At 38.7% G+C, this 15113-nt stretch overlaps 1 protein-coding gene across 2 annotated transcripts in view; it reads right to left on the reverse strand.

Annotated features, from left to right (window-relative positions):
* Wdr70 (WD repeat domain 70) overlaps positions 1-15113 on the reverse strand; it is a 192754-nt gene that overhangs the window by 110060 nt on the left and 67581 nt on the right. For both annotated transcript variants that reach the window (XM_090332029.1, XM_090332028.1), the window contains one exon: positions 12593-12669. In XM_090332029.1, the coding sequence (XP_090188155.1) occupies positions 12593-12669 (77 nt within the window). The remainder of the gene's footprint in view (positions 1-12592; positions 12670-15113) is intronic.

Below are 15113 nucleotides of genomic sequence, written 5' to 3' on the forward strand. Positions count from 1 at the left end.
AGTTAGTCTATTCAGGGTTTTGCCTTGCCAGTGCTCTTCAGGGCCCATCTGCATGACTCATGAACAGCGACTTGGGTGGTCATCAGTGACTTTATGCTATTTTTTTAATGAACTTCATAAATGTTAAGCTGTTTTGAAATGACAGATAACATTTTTTCAAACTGGCTGGCCACACATTTCTTTTCCATATTCCTAATACCACTAGAAAGAATAAATTCAATTTAGCTGATCTGTTTTTTAAGTTATTCAAATTGTCTCTAAAAATGAAATCTCAAAGATTCATTCCATTTCTAACACACAATTTTATTCCAAAACAAAACAAATAAAAATATTAAGTCGTTATTTACCTTGATAATATCTTGCTTCCTAATAATGCTTTGATTTAAAAAGCAACTGGCAATAGGCTCACCCTAGTCATTTCATATAATTAACAGTATGACTCTAATATCATCCCACATTTTAGATAATTGTTTATGAGGGCCCCTCTTAAATTGTTATACCAGGGTTTTATTGTATCCGTAGTTGATAGATAACATTTTTTTCTTTTTTGCTAGTCTTGGACCCTGAACTCAGGGCCTGGGCACTGTCTTTCGACACTTTTTGCTCAAGGCTAACACACTGCCACTTTAGCCACAGTGCTACTTCTGGCTTTTTCTGTGTATGTGATACTGAGAAATTAAACCCAGGGCTTCATGCATGCTAAGCAAGTACTGTGAAAATAATTTTGACCTTTCAGAGTAGCTTTCAAGGCTATCAGGGACCCCTAGGAACCAGCAGATCACACTCTCAAAGTGTTAATCAGGAGGCTGAGATATAAGGATCATAGTTTAAAGTCAGCCCAGGAACAAAAGTCCCTGAGATTCTTATCTGTAACTAGCCATCAAAAAGCCAGAAAAAGTGAAGCTGTGGCTCAAGTAGTAGAGGACTATCCTTGAGCAAGAAAGTTCAAAGACAGTCTCCAGGCCCTGAATTCAAGCTCCAAGAATGGTGCACTCCACACACACAAACACATGCACATACACGTGCACGCACGCACACACACACACAATTTCATTTAGCATTATCTGAAGATTATCTGAAATCTTCAGAGCATGTGTTGCACATCCTTGGCCACTGATATCCAACCTACTACATGTAGAAAATAATTGATAAGAGCAATTTCCTAAATCTAAAACAAATGATAAAAGTGCTCTGAAATTAGTTTACCCTTCTATTAACTTGTATTAATAATATTATTTCAGCGAGGGTTAAGTCATTTCTATTGGCATCAGTTTTTTTCTTTTTCGGGGGTAAGGGGAAAGGGAACGTGTGCTAGTATAAGGGCTTGAACTCAGGGTCTCCCACTATCATTTGGCTTTTTCCACTCAAGATTGGCCCCCATTTTCAGCTTTTTGATGATTAACTAAATATGAGTCTCCATGGATTTTTCTGCCCAGGATGGTTTTGAAGTATGGTCCTTATATCTCAGCCTCCTGAGTACCTAAAATTGCAGGCATAAGCCACTGGCTCCAAGCCATTTTCTCTATTAGTAGAACTAGGTAAGAACTGGACTACCTCATGGATCAGCAGTATGTAGATGGAACTGTGAGAACTCCATAAGCACTAATTTTATTCTCCACAGGGATGCTAGAGAAATTTTTCTTGTAAATGTGATTTGCCACTCCTTTCTCAAAACTTATAATTTCTTATAGTTGTCATTAGAAGAAAATCCGAAAATGTCTGTGGTAAGGTAACTCAAAAGCAAGAAATAGAAAAGCCACATTCTGAGAGGTCAAATTAGAAGGCTTTATTAGAAAGCCAGTGAATGCCTGCGGACTCTGGTCACAAAGGCCTACAGCCCCGCAAATACACTTAACACTGTTAAGATCAACTCCAATGGAGAAATGAAATGGGATACCACGCTGACTGGAGGAGAGCCAGGAGACAGGCATAAAACATGTCTTAATGGTATCTGAGCTGATCTTGCCTATATAGGGGCAGGTCAGGGTGCAGAGTCACAGGGAGCTTTGAGAGTTCCTGACCTAGGACTAGTAGGTCTAATAACCTATCATCCAAGTCCCCATCCTTGACTCTTGGAATTTAGGCCCACCATTACCTGGGAGATAAGACTTCAACTTCCTCCACCATATGGCCAGAACGATGCCAGCTAGATCCAGTGTACCTATTTCAGTTCAACCTAGTTTATAAGACACAACACAATTCTCCCTGCCTACTGCAGAAAATTCATCTCACTCTGCTCTCTCTGCTTAACTAATGTTACATTTCTCTCTTTTCCTAAGAAAGGTCTTTCAGTCTCTGCTTCCTATGTCAAGATGGCATTCCTATCCATGCCTACTGATTTATCTCACCTTAAATGTTTCTCCCTTAGAGATTTTAATTGCTCTCCTGACCACTTTAGCTCACTGTCATAGTTTGCTCCTCCATAGTTCATATACATTAATAATTATTTATTCATGAGTATCTTTAGTGTCTTTCTCACTCATTATAAATTCCATGAGAATAACAGCAATTTTATTATCTATAAGGTCTACTTAAATGCACAAAGACAGAGCTGTCAAAAATGTACTGATTAACAAACAAAATGGGTTTACAACGAATAGAAGAAAATTAAGAAAGCTAAAAGTCTATTTGGAAAAGACCTTATTCTCTAAGAAAAAATATTCAGTAGGTTATGAAAAAAGTTTCTAAGATAAAGCCTATTTGAGATAAATGAAGCTTTTTTGTAATTTTGTGGTATATACAATTAATTTGCTACATTCTACCCCCTTCCCCAATTCATTTATCTATCCTTCTCCCCTTGGCCTCACACCTCCTCTTCCAAGTATCCATTTCTTTGTACTTACTTTATTAGGTTTTGACTTAGTCTTTCTAAAAAGAAGTACTCTACTGTATAGTCTACTATACTTCAATTAATTCATTTATAACCACTTGCATACCACTCAGTGTGCTTACCATTCTAGCTATCACAAATCTTTAACATAATAAAAAAACTTATTATTTAAAAATTAGAAATATATTTTTAAAATTAAGATTAAAATAACAAAGAAAGCATAACAGTCTATGTAAAAAACAAAACATGCAATAATTAACAATCCCTTCTACACTAATCAAAAATTACAACTCAGACAATACTTCAAAAGTCTGAGGTTGAATTAAAACGTCAAAATAATGATGCTGGCATATTGAGATGTCGATATTGGGTCTTACTGGCAATGTGATCCATGAGAGGGAATTTCCAAAAACCCTTACAGGTGAAGTCCCACCCCTACCCTTAGGTGATAGGACATGCCTGAATTTCTAGAGGCAAGGACAGGGACTGGGACAATAGTTTACTGAACATGCCAGACCTGACTATGAACTTGAGAGACCATGAACTCTTAAGCTCCCTATGACCTTGCCAACTGGCCATGAGCCTATTTAGGCCCCACCACCTCAGCTGCCATTTTGAGCCAGACTTCATGTCTCCTGACTCTCCTCAAGTTACTAAGGCATCCTTCAACTCTTAATATTAAGAGTTGATCTGGTTAGTTGAAATTGTTTTTCAGCTCTTCTTTACTACCCTCCTGGCTACATTTTGTTTTGTTTTGTTTTTTGATAATATTAAGTGTGTTTGAGGTTGAAAGCTTTGGGGGACATCTGACTACTCTCAGTTGCCTGCTTTCTAATAAAGACTCCTGATTTAACCTCTAAAAATGTGGCTTCTCTGTATCTCACAATCAAATTCCCTTATAACAAGATCAATTTGAATGGTGAGATTTACGGGTCAAACACAACTGTAAACCCTAGGTGTAATTCTATCTATATGTTTCCCTGTTAAAAGAATTTGTTCTCAGGCCAGGAGCATGGGCTAATGATAGAATGCCTGCCTAGCAAGCATGAAGCCCAAAGTTCAATTCCTGGGTACCAAATATCCAGAAAAGGCTGCTGGTGGTGTTGTAGTTCAAGTAGTAAAGTGCTAGCCTTGAGAAAGCACAAGGACAGTGCCTACACCTTGAGTTCAAGGCCCGGGACTGACAAGAAAGAAAGCAAGAAAGCAAGCAAGCAAGCAAGAATGAATTTGTTCTTGGGCTGGGAATGTGGCTTACTGGTAGAGGAGTTGCATGAAACTCTAGGTTCAATTCCTCAGTACCACATAAACAGAAAAGGCTCGAAATGACACTGTGGTTGCACATAAATTAATTAATCAATTAATATTTCTGAGATGTTAATAATTAAAATTCAGCATTTACATGGCCAGGACCGTGGCCTACTGGTAGAGTGCTTGCCTAGCATGGACAAAGCCGAGTTTGATTTCTCTGTTCCACATATCCAGAAAAAGCCAGAATTGACACTGTGACCAAAAAGTGTTCAAGGACGGTGCCTAGGCCCTGAGCTCAAACCCCGGGGCTGGCAAAAAAAAAAAATTGTTTGTAAAGTTATATTGGATGTTGCAGGAAAATGAGGTAATCACTACATTTACTGTTTGTATAAGAATATCACCAGGAAAGAAACATTGTGAATACATCATTACCTTACTTTCTTGGCAGCTCAGACAGAACAAAACCCTTATCAGAATAAGGAAGTATCAAGAAAAGATCTTGCTTCCAAAGAAGATGGCAAAAATCCTTTGCTTAGATAGACAGACGGACAGACAGACACACACAGACACAGACACAGACACACACACACACACACACACACACACACACACACACTATTAACTACTTACTCTTTCTGCGACCCAATTTTTTAAGTTCAGACTACTCCAATTTCTTATTAGAAGCAGAAAAGTGAAGGAGGAACTGAGGTATTTCTATAGATCGTTATATCAACAAAAAGTAACAACAGAAGTAGAGAAACCAAAAAGTAAAAATAGCAGTGAAGAACTCAAAAAGCTATAAATAGGCCTACATATGTCAAGGCATTCTCAGGAACAGCATACCACGATATAACCATTTATATAAATTATGAAAATGTTAAACTATACTCAAAACATACATGAATAATGAGGCAACTGATGTTTTAAAGTTTTTTCCAAAACTACTTAAACTGGAGGGGGAAAAAATCTTTTGCATTACAGAAAATTTATTTTACTGAGATCCACTTATGTGAGTCATCATTCCTTGAAGAATTTTACAATTATGTTTACACATGTTATTAATTATAAAAACCAAGTAAAAAAAATTTTAAGTCTGGATAGCTGCCTTCTAGCAAATGCCTATAAGACTGAACATGTTCCACACATGTTCAAATGAGGGACACTCATCAAGATGTGATAGAAATCTTCACATCTAAATGATAGAAAGCTAGTGAACATTATAGATTCATAAAGTTTTACACATTTATTCCAGATTAGAATTGTATAGATCCAATATCATCCTCTTTTATAGGAATCTAAAACTTGATGGTAAATTACTTGCTAAAAGCTACTGGTAAGTTCCTTAAGTTCTGACTACAAAGTACATGCTTTTTCCATTATTACAAGAGAAAAATTGCTGAAAAATTGATGTATAATTCATATGTATAAGTCATAATAAAATAAAATGTTTGTAATTTACCGACTCTATTATCATAAAACATTAACTAATGATGATAAATTCCCAGAATGCACTCCTCAGAACAGTACACCAAAAGTGGTGTAGGCTGTGGAGGGAAGAAAGAGTTCTAGCAGCATAACTGGAAAATGCTTGCTCTTTCTAATATTTCTTCTTAGAATCTCCAAAGTGCTTTTTTTGGGGGAGGGGGAAGGGTCATGGGGCTTGAACTCGGCCTGGGCACTGTCCCTGAGCTCTTCATCTCAAGACTACTGCCCTACCCTTGAGCCAAGCCCCACTTCCCATTTTCTAGAGGTTAATTGGAGATAAGAGTCTCGGGTTCTTTTGTACCAGGGCTGGCTTTGAACCTTGATCCTCAGGTCTCAGCCTCCTGAGTAGCTAAGATTACAGGTGTGAGCCACCACACATGGCTCCAATATGCTTTTTTTTTTTTTGCCAGTTGTAGGGCTTTATCTCATGGCCTGAGTACTGTCCCTGGGCTTCCTCAAGGCTAAAGCTCTACCATTTGAACCACAGCATCACTTCTGTGGTACCAAGGAATCAAAATACGTAACAGGTATAGCAGTCTGAGCCACATAGAGAAAATCCTGCACGGAAAAATCTAATGTAGACAAGCTCTGACCATTGCATTCTAATCATCTAAACAAGTACTGACATGAAGAAACTTAAAATACACTGAAAAAGCGAGACACTAAGTGGCTCACACTGGTAATCCTGAGTTCAAGCCCCAAAAGGAAAATGAAGAAAAAATTCAAGAAAATACTTGACTAAATAGAAAAACAAAACAAACAAACAAAAGCTAATTTTCATGATCAATTATTTTTGACATTCCATGACAAATTTTTAAATAAATCTTTTAAAAGAAAAAAAAAAGTACTGGTGGGGCATGATGTCCAAACAAGCTAACGTTAAGAACACCCCTTCCAACTTTCCATTTTGAAAAAGCTTTGACGTTAAAATGGCACAATAAACACCTTTAAATCTTTTACAACTAACAACAGCATATATAGTAACTGTCACTTTTTTTTTTTTTTTTTGCCAGTCCTGGGCTTGGGCTAAGGGCCTGAGCACTGTCCTTGGACTTTCTCAAAGCTAGCACTCTACCACTTGAGCCTCAGCGCCACTTCCGGCTTTTTTTTTATGTATGTGATACCGAGGAATCGAACCCAGGTCTTCATGCATGCTAGGCAAGCACTCTACCACTAGGCCAAACTCCGGGCCCTGTCTGTCACTTTTGCTGTATTTTCATTCCTTTTTCTTCACCTTCCTGCTTATACACAAAGGCTGTATTTACTAGGCTATAAGAGACTTGCATTTCTCATATTTTCTTCCTAATTATTACCCAATGTCTTCTAAGAACAGAAATATTTTTCTTCATAATTATAATTCTAAGTAATTCAATAAAAATCATCCGTTATCAGTCTAAAATGTTACCTAAGAAACCATCCTCAAAGTTGTGCATGGTGGCTCATGCCTGTAATCCTAGCTACTCAGAAGGCTGAGATGTGAGGATAGAGATTCAAAGCCAGCCCAGGCACTCTCAGTCCATGAGACTCTTTATCTCCAATTAATGACTAGAAAACTAGAAACTAGAAAATCAAAAGTAGCACTGTGGCTCAAGGGGTAGAGTGGAAGCCTTGAGCTGAAGAGCTCAAGGCCCCTTGACCAAAAAAAAAAAAAAAAATCATCCTCAAATGAAAGGATCTGTTAGTTACAAATAGTATATAGTAAATCATCTCCAAAAATGGCATTTCACACCCACAATTCTAGCACTTTGGAGGCTAAGCAAGAACTAAGAGTTTAAGGCCAACCAATATTCATTACGCCATAAGACTTTGTCCTTAAAAAAAAAAAAAAACACAACAAAAGAAAAAACACTAAGCAAATTTTGAGTCTTACCAGTCAACTGTTTGCTCTTTCCTGCTATCTTACAGATCTGTGATTAATTCTGCAGATATGGACTGAACTATCTTACAAGTTTGGGTGTTAGTTCAGGGCAGCTTGAGCTAATTAAACTCTTTGCTACTGGATATTTTATTCTGTAGAAATGTTAAGGCTTGGCCTGGAGTTTGGCCTAGTGGTAGAGTGCTTGCCTAGCATGCATGAAGACCCAGGTTCAATTCCTCCGTACCCCACATACATAGCAAAAAGCCAGAAATGGTGCTGAGAGTCAAGTGGTAGAGCTCTAGCCTTGAGAAAGTCCAAGGACAGTGCTCAAGCCCTGAGCTCAAGCCCAGAACTGGCAAAAAAAAAAAAAGAAATGTTAAGGCTTCATTCAAATAGCAATAACATAGTTTCAGGGGAATGGAAGCACACAAGAACTAGCACATCATTTTTGCCACACTGGATTGGCCTAGATGAGAGGTACAACTTGTAGCACTATTTCTTTTCTTTCCTTCTTTTCCTTCCTTCTTTCCTTCCTTCCTTCCTTCCTATTTTTTGGTCGGTCATGGAGCTTGAACTCTGGGCCTGGGCACTGTTTCTGAGCTCTTCAGTTCAAGCCTAATACTTTACCACTAGACTCATAGCACCACTTCCGGTTTTCTGGTGGTTAACTGGAAATAAGAATCTCATGGCCTATAGTATGAAGCTAATTGAAAGAACCTCCAGGATATCGAAACAAAAGCCATATAATGAATGATTGTTGTCCTTGATGTACTATGTTATCTCTCATCTCCTTTGCTGACCCTTGGGTATCTCATATTGTTATAGTACCTCACTTTGTTATCTGATATATTAAATTTATTTGTATTTGGTTATTTGAAATTTGATAGGGAAGGGTGGAAAACCAAGACGGATGGGGGGTGTGGGGGGGGAGGGAAATGGGTACCAAGACATGTGAAAGGGTATCAATGTACATGAATTAATGCACCTTCTATCTGGCAAATATCATGTAACCCTTTTACTAATTACAATTAAAAAAAAAAAAAAAAAAGAATCTCATGGCCTTTTTGCTGGGGCTACCTTTGAACCATGACCCTCAGATCTCAGTCTTCTGAGTAGCTAGAATTATAGGCATGAGAGCCCAGTGCCTGGCTAGGCACTATTTCTTAATAGGAATAGGAATAGCTACATAGTCACATTTGCAAGAGACATAGGTAGAAGGAAAGATAAAGAGCTATAGATACTTTTGCAATCAATGTATAATATTAAAGTTTCCTAAAATATCCCCCCCCCCTTTTTTGGTCCTTTCCTGACTGTACCAGCTCTTCAGCTCAAGGCTGGTGCACTACCACTTGAGCCACAGCACCACTTTTGGTTTTCTGCTTAGCTGGAAGGAAGAGTTTCACAGACTTTTGTGCCCAGGCTGACTTTGAATCATGATCCTCAGATGTCAGCCTCCTGAGTAGCTAGGATTACAGGGGTGAGCCACCAGTGCCTGGCCCAGTTTTGCTGAAAGAAAATATGATGAAATCAAGGCCATTAGGAATATAATTTGATCCTTTCACTGACAAAGGATCTTTTTTTTTGCATGACATTGATAGTTCATGACATTTAATTGTGCAAAAGAAACTAAACTGCCTGAATTTCCATAATCCACTTCACAGTATAGGAAATAAAACCTAAGTATGTTTACATTTGCTTCTAAGCAAATATATTTTATATGGTTAGGTGGTAATTTCTTTGAGGATATAAATCTAGATTTGAATTCTTTAGTATATCAATGTCTTCTCTCATTATTCTCTGACTTTTCCATACAAACCATATTTCAGAATCTTGTGTGAAGTTTTTCCTGGTTCTCCCAAGCAAGTAGTGTTGGCAGTTCTTTCTCTATTCTTCATGTACCTATCTGATGTCACACCAGTAAATACTTTTAGCATTGCAGGGGGGGGGGGGGGGGGGGCGGGGCAGGGCGCGGCGCGGAACTAGACTACTTTGACTTTTTAAAAAGTCTCTGGTTCTTAGTTCTACCAGCAATTACAAAGAGTAGCCCTCTGAGATTTATTTAGTACTTGGCAGTCATTTTTCACAAGTGCTTACAAATGAGTCCTATGGCTATTTTATCATGGCTACTAGTTCCTCTTCCTCTCTAGCCTGAATCTACTTTTACTAAAATCACTTTTTCTCTTTTTTTTTTTGTTTTGTTTTGTTTTGCTTTGTTTGTACTGGTCTTAGGGCTTGAATTCAGGGTCTCAGGACTGCCCATGAGCTTTTCTACGTCAGACTAATCTGTGATGTGAGTCAAAGTTCTACTTCCAGTATTTGGTGATTATTTGGAGTTAAGAATCTTATGGACTTTCCTGTCCAGGCTGGCTTTGAACCATGATCCTCAGATCTCAGCCTCCTGAGTAGCTACGATTACAGGCATGAGCCTGGCTATAGTTCTTTTGTTTTAGTTTTGAATTACAATGAGCCTCTGTCTCACCATTCTTCCATATTTCCTCTACCTTGAGTAGAGAAGGAGATGGACACTATTTTCCAGACTTTTCACTCTTCGTTAAAAACATATGAAATGCACATACAAACATTTCACAGTGAGTTACTACAGAAAAACAGACAGGATTAGAAAGGAATAACAAACACAGGAGGAGATGACAAAGCTTCATGAAAACAAAAAATAAAGTATTGGGAAGTTAGTCAAGGATTTTTCTGAAATGCAAACAGTTCAAAGTTTTCTGAGAACCCCTATCTCTGCTATTAAACAAAAAAAAACCCACCACTGAAATTTGTACTGATTATTATTTAGTTAATAGGGGGAAAAACCCACAAGTGCTTAACTTCTTTTCATTTCAAAACTAATTTAAGTCTCCTAATAGGACAACATGAAGTAGGGAGAATGAACAGATTAAGTCACTTAAGAGTGAAACAACTACTCTGCCACAAGGTGAATCAATCTGAAGTCTTTGACTGAGATAGTCAAAATTCTTCTCTGTTTCTGAAATTCTGTGATTCCACTTCAAAATAGATTGTATTCAATAATAATCAGCTATCTTAACGGTTGCTTCAGTAAGGGAAAAACATTTGGGAGAGGTTTTAACATTTATTTTTTTACTGAATTCTTTTTTTGCTTTTTTTTTTTTGTGGATCATGGGGCTTGAATTTTGGGCCTCGGCACTGCCCTTGTGCTCTTCATCTCAAGGCTATTGCTCTACTCCTAAGCCTGAGACTGAGCCTTGTCCTGAATTCTTCGGCTCAAGGCTACCACCCTAACCCTTGAGCCACAGCACCACTTTCTGTTTTCTAGTGGTTAATTGGAGATGAGTCTCAAGGTCTTTCATGCCTGGGCTGGCTTTGAACTTCAATCCTAAAATCTAAGCCTCCTAAGTAGCCAGGATTAAAGGCCGCTCCTGGCCCTGAGACTTTTTATTTCTTTTTTGTTTGGGGAGGGGGGGTCATTGGGGCTTGAACTCTGGCCTGGGTGCTGTCCCTGAGCTCTTCAGCTCAAGGCTACCACCCTACCCTTGAGCCACAGCCCCACTTCCAGTTTTCTAGTGATTAATTGGGAATAAGAGTCTCTCAGCTTTGAAGGCTTTGTATTGCCCAGGCTGGCTCTGAACCTTAATCCTCAGATCTCAGCCTCTGAGTAGCTAGGATTATAGACATGAGCCATGGCACCCAGCTTTTATTTTTAAACGAAGCATCAAAAAGCTGAAAATGGAGCAGTTGCTCTAAATGACAATGTGCTGCTCTTGAATATTAAAAACTCAAACATAGTGTTTAGGCCTTGAGTTGAAGCAACAGAAGAAAAAAGAATTTGTCAAAGTTGCAATAACAGAATGCCACATGTAAGCAATAGAAACTTATTTTCTTATAGCTTGTACATAGAAATGGATAGTAATTATGTATGACCTTTGTGACAACCACTTACAAAGTGTATACAATACACAATGGGATCAAATCCTACCTCAGCCAACAATCATGGGTCTTTGGGACAGTCAAAATCAGCTTCTACAGTTGGAATAAGTAATGATAAGATCACCTACCTACCTCAATACTATTAGAAACACATAAAATGTTCTGCATACATAAAATGCACTGCTTAGCACTAGCATATATAAATGCTCAATAAATGTTAATAATTTCCAGATGTTATATCACTAGAAAATGATGTAACACTGCAAAGAGATCCTTCCTACTGACTGAATTTTCAATGACATGGTGGTACAGATTCTCCTTAGCTGATAGGTCTATCATTATAATAAAACCCTAGATCTTCACACTTAGCCTCCAACATCTTGTATGTCTGGCCCTTACCTTCATCCTATTCTTCACCTTAGTTCTTTTTGTGGATGGTGGAGCTTGAACTCTGGGCCTGGGCACTATCCCTGATCTCTTCAGCTTAAGGCTAACACACTGCCCCTGGGCCTGGGCACTATCTCTGAGGTCTTCAGGTCAGGGCTACCGCCATACCCTTGAAGCCACAGTGCCACTTCTGGTTTTCTATTGTTTAATTGGAGATAAGAGTCTCATGGACTTCAGTTCAGTGCCTGGGCCTGTGTCAAACCTTGTGGCTCACACCTGTAATCCTAGCTACTCAGGAGGCCGAGATCTGAAGATTGAGGTTGGTTCAAAGCCAGCCCAAGCACGTAAATCTGTGAAAATATTTTTTGGAGGGAAGTTAGTTGTGGGACTTGAACTCAGGGCCTGAGCAGTGTCCCTGAGCTCTTCAGCTCAAGGCTATCTCCCTATTCCTTGAGGCACAGAGCCACTTCAGGTTTCCTGGTGATTAATTGGGAGATAAGAATCTCATGGACGCTTTTTTTTTGGGGGGGGATTACAGGCATGAACCATCACACCCAGAAGGTGGGGGGGGGGGAGTATAACATTAATCACAATTTCAAGCAATTGAGTCCACTTGCTAGCATGAACCTAATCCACTATGTCCTATAATAAACTCTACTGGAGTTTGTAACAATTCTCATGTATAACAATTCCCATTTTTACAGTGCACATAATCCAGTCAACATTACACTGAGCTAAAATCAAAGCAAAGGTAAGAATATATAAACATTATATAAACTAATTCTCTATTTCCTACTTTATTAATAGACTGCTAAAAGAAAGTATTTAAAATACTAAAAAGATAATGTATTAGGTAAATTGTCCACAATACTCACGCATCATTTGAACAAGTCATAAACTCTCCCTTAATTTTGGGATGCCAGGAGCCAGTATGAAGCATTGCTGTGTGACCCTTAAAAGAATCAAAACAAAGGCATAAAAGGGATTTTAAAAGGTTAAAAAGTAAAAAAATTTTTTAGACCCTGACCAGTAGTAACATTCAAAAGTAAAATGTTTTAGTTCTCTCAAGAGCCAGTCATTTCAATTACAAACCAATTATTTTTATCCTGATTTTGCCTAATTTTACATATTTTATTTCACTTTAATTCATTTGTATACTGTTCCCTACCCACAAAAGGAATCAAGACAGTACTAAACTGAAAAGCATTGTAACAGTGCTTACTTTAATTAGCAATGCAGGAAATAGAGAAGAAATGATATGTTCCCTTTAGGGAAAAAAAAAAATGAGCAGATAAAACCCCAAACCCAAGACAGATTAGTCTTAAAAGACCATGACTATTTTCTTCACTGGAAATTATGAAAAATAAAAGTATTTCCAAATAACCTTAGCAAAGGCAAGGTAAGAGGGGCAGGGAATAGTAAAATTGAGTCAAAAATTTTAACAATACATCTCTAAAAACAAATATGAGCCAAATGTTGATAACTTACACTTGTAATCCTAGCTATTCAGGAGACTGAGAGGTGAGGATCATGGTTCAAAGCCAAGTCTGGGCAGGAAACTCCATGAGACTCATCTCCAATTAAGGACCAAAAAAAGCTAAAATTGAGCTGTAGTTCAAGTGGTAGAACACTAGTCTTGAGCACAAAAGCATATGGACAGCAGAAGGAGGGAGGGAGGGAGGGAGGGAGGGAGGGAGGGAGGGAGGGAAGGAAGGAAGGAAGGAAGGAAGGAAGGAAGGAAGGAAGGAAGGAAGGAGAGGGTGAGGGAGAGGCATTTTAATTCATTTCAAATAATTCTGGAAACTTAGCTCTACAAAATATAGAGCACATAAAAACACCAGAATCAAAGCAATGGGGGCCAGGAGTTTGGCCTAGTGGTAGATTGCTTGTCTAGCATGCACAAAGTCCTGGGTTCGATTCCTCAGTACCATATACATAGAAAAGTGGTGGTATGTCTCAAGTGGTAGAGCATTAGCCTTGAGGAAAAGCCCAAGGTCTCAAGTGGTAGAGCACTAGCTTTGAGGAAAAGCCCAAGGTCTCAAGTGGTAGAGTACTAGCTTTGAGGAAAAGCCCAAGGTCTCAAGTGGTAGAGCACTAGCTTTGAGGAAAAGCTCAAGAACATTGCTCAGGCCCTGAGTTCAGTCCCTAGGACTGGGGGGGGGGGGGGGGGGAAGGCAATATGACAGCGCAATACACAATAGAGATACAGGATTCTAACAATCATTCTCCATAAACAAGAGCTTCTTAGGAAAATGGCTGATTAAAGGGCTGGGACTTAAAAATGGAATATTTGTTATGTCAAATTTTTTTTAAAAAATTGGTTTCAATGGAGGTTTCATTAACTTTATGACTGGGATCGGCATCAAGCATTTCATATGAGGAATGTCCATCTTATATACATTTCTATATATTTGCCTCTATAAAAATATAATGTAAACTCTGTGAGGGAAATATTTTAGAACCCAATTCCTAGTGCCTAAAACTGCCCATTGCACACACAATGAATATAGTTGGACAGATTAACTTATTAAGCTACACAAAGCAAGCCTGGAACGGTGACTTACGCCTATAATCTTAGCTAGGCAGGAGGCTGAGATCTGAGGATCAAGGTTCAAAGCCAGCCCAGGCACAAAAGGACCTGAGACTCTTTTTTCCAATTAATCTCTAGAAAAATTAGGAAGTGGGTCTTGGCTTAAGGGTAAGTAGCCCTGAGCTGAAGAGCTCAGCGGCAGTGCCCAGGCCAGAGTTTGAGGCCCATGACCCCTGTCCCTGGCCAAAAAAATAGTCTTTAACTGGGTATGTGCCCTAGTGGTAGAGTGCTTGCCTACTACACATAAAGTCCAATTCCTCAGTACCACGTAAACAGTAGTGGCACTGTGGTTCCAATGGTAGAGCAAAAGACACACAGGGACAGTGTCTAGGCCCTGAGTTCAAGCCCCAGGCCTGGCAAAAAGAAAAAAAAAGCCTTCCATTCAAAGCATATATATTTTTTCTTTTTTGGGGGGGGTGGGTCATGGGGCTTGAACTCTGGGCCTACCCCTTGAGCTGCAGCCCCACTTCCTATTTTTTTGTGATTAATCGGAGATATTGGAGATAAGATGTCTCCCAGTCTTTAGTGTCTTTAGTGCCTGGACTGGCTTTGAACTGAGATCCTCAGATCTAAGCCTCCTGAGTAGGCAGAATTTCAGGTGTGAGACACCACTCTAAGCTCAAAGCATATTTTTAAAACTATGAAAAAGCAAACAAAACATTTTCCTTCTCCTGAGAAAATATGGAATGGACATTTCAAAGATGATATCAGGATGACAAACATGAAAAGATGCTCAATAACACTAATTATTAAGACATTGCAACCGAAAATGAGATTCACTAAACAACTATTCAAATAGTTAAAAT

The sequence above is a fragment of the Megascapheus bottae genome, chromosome 4 (assembly GCF_031878675.1).
Source record: "Megascapheus bottae isolate mThoBot1 chromosome 4, mThoBot2.hap1, whole genome shotgun sequence".
In the NCBI taxonomy this organism is placed as follows: Eukaryota; Metazoa; Chordata; class Mammalia; order Rodentia; family Geomyidae; genus Megascapheus; species Megascapheus bottae.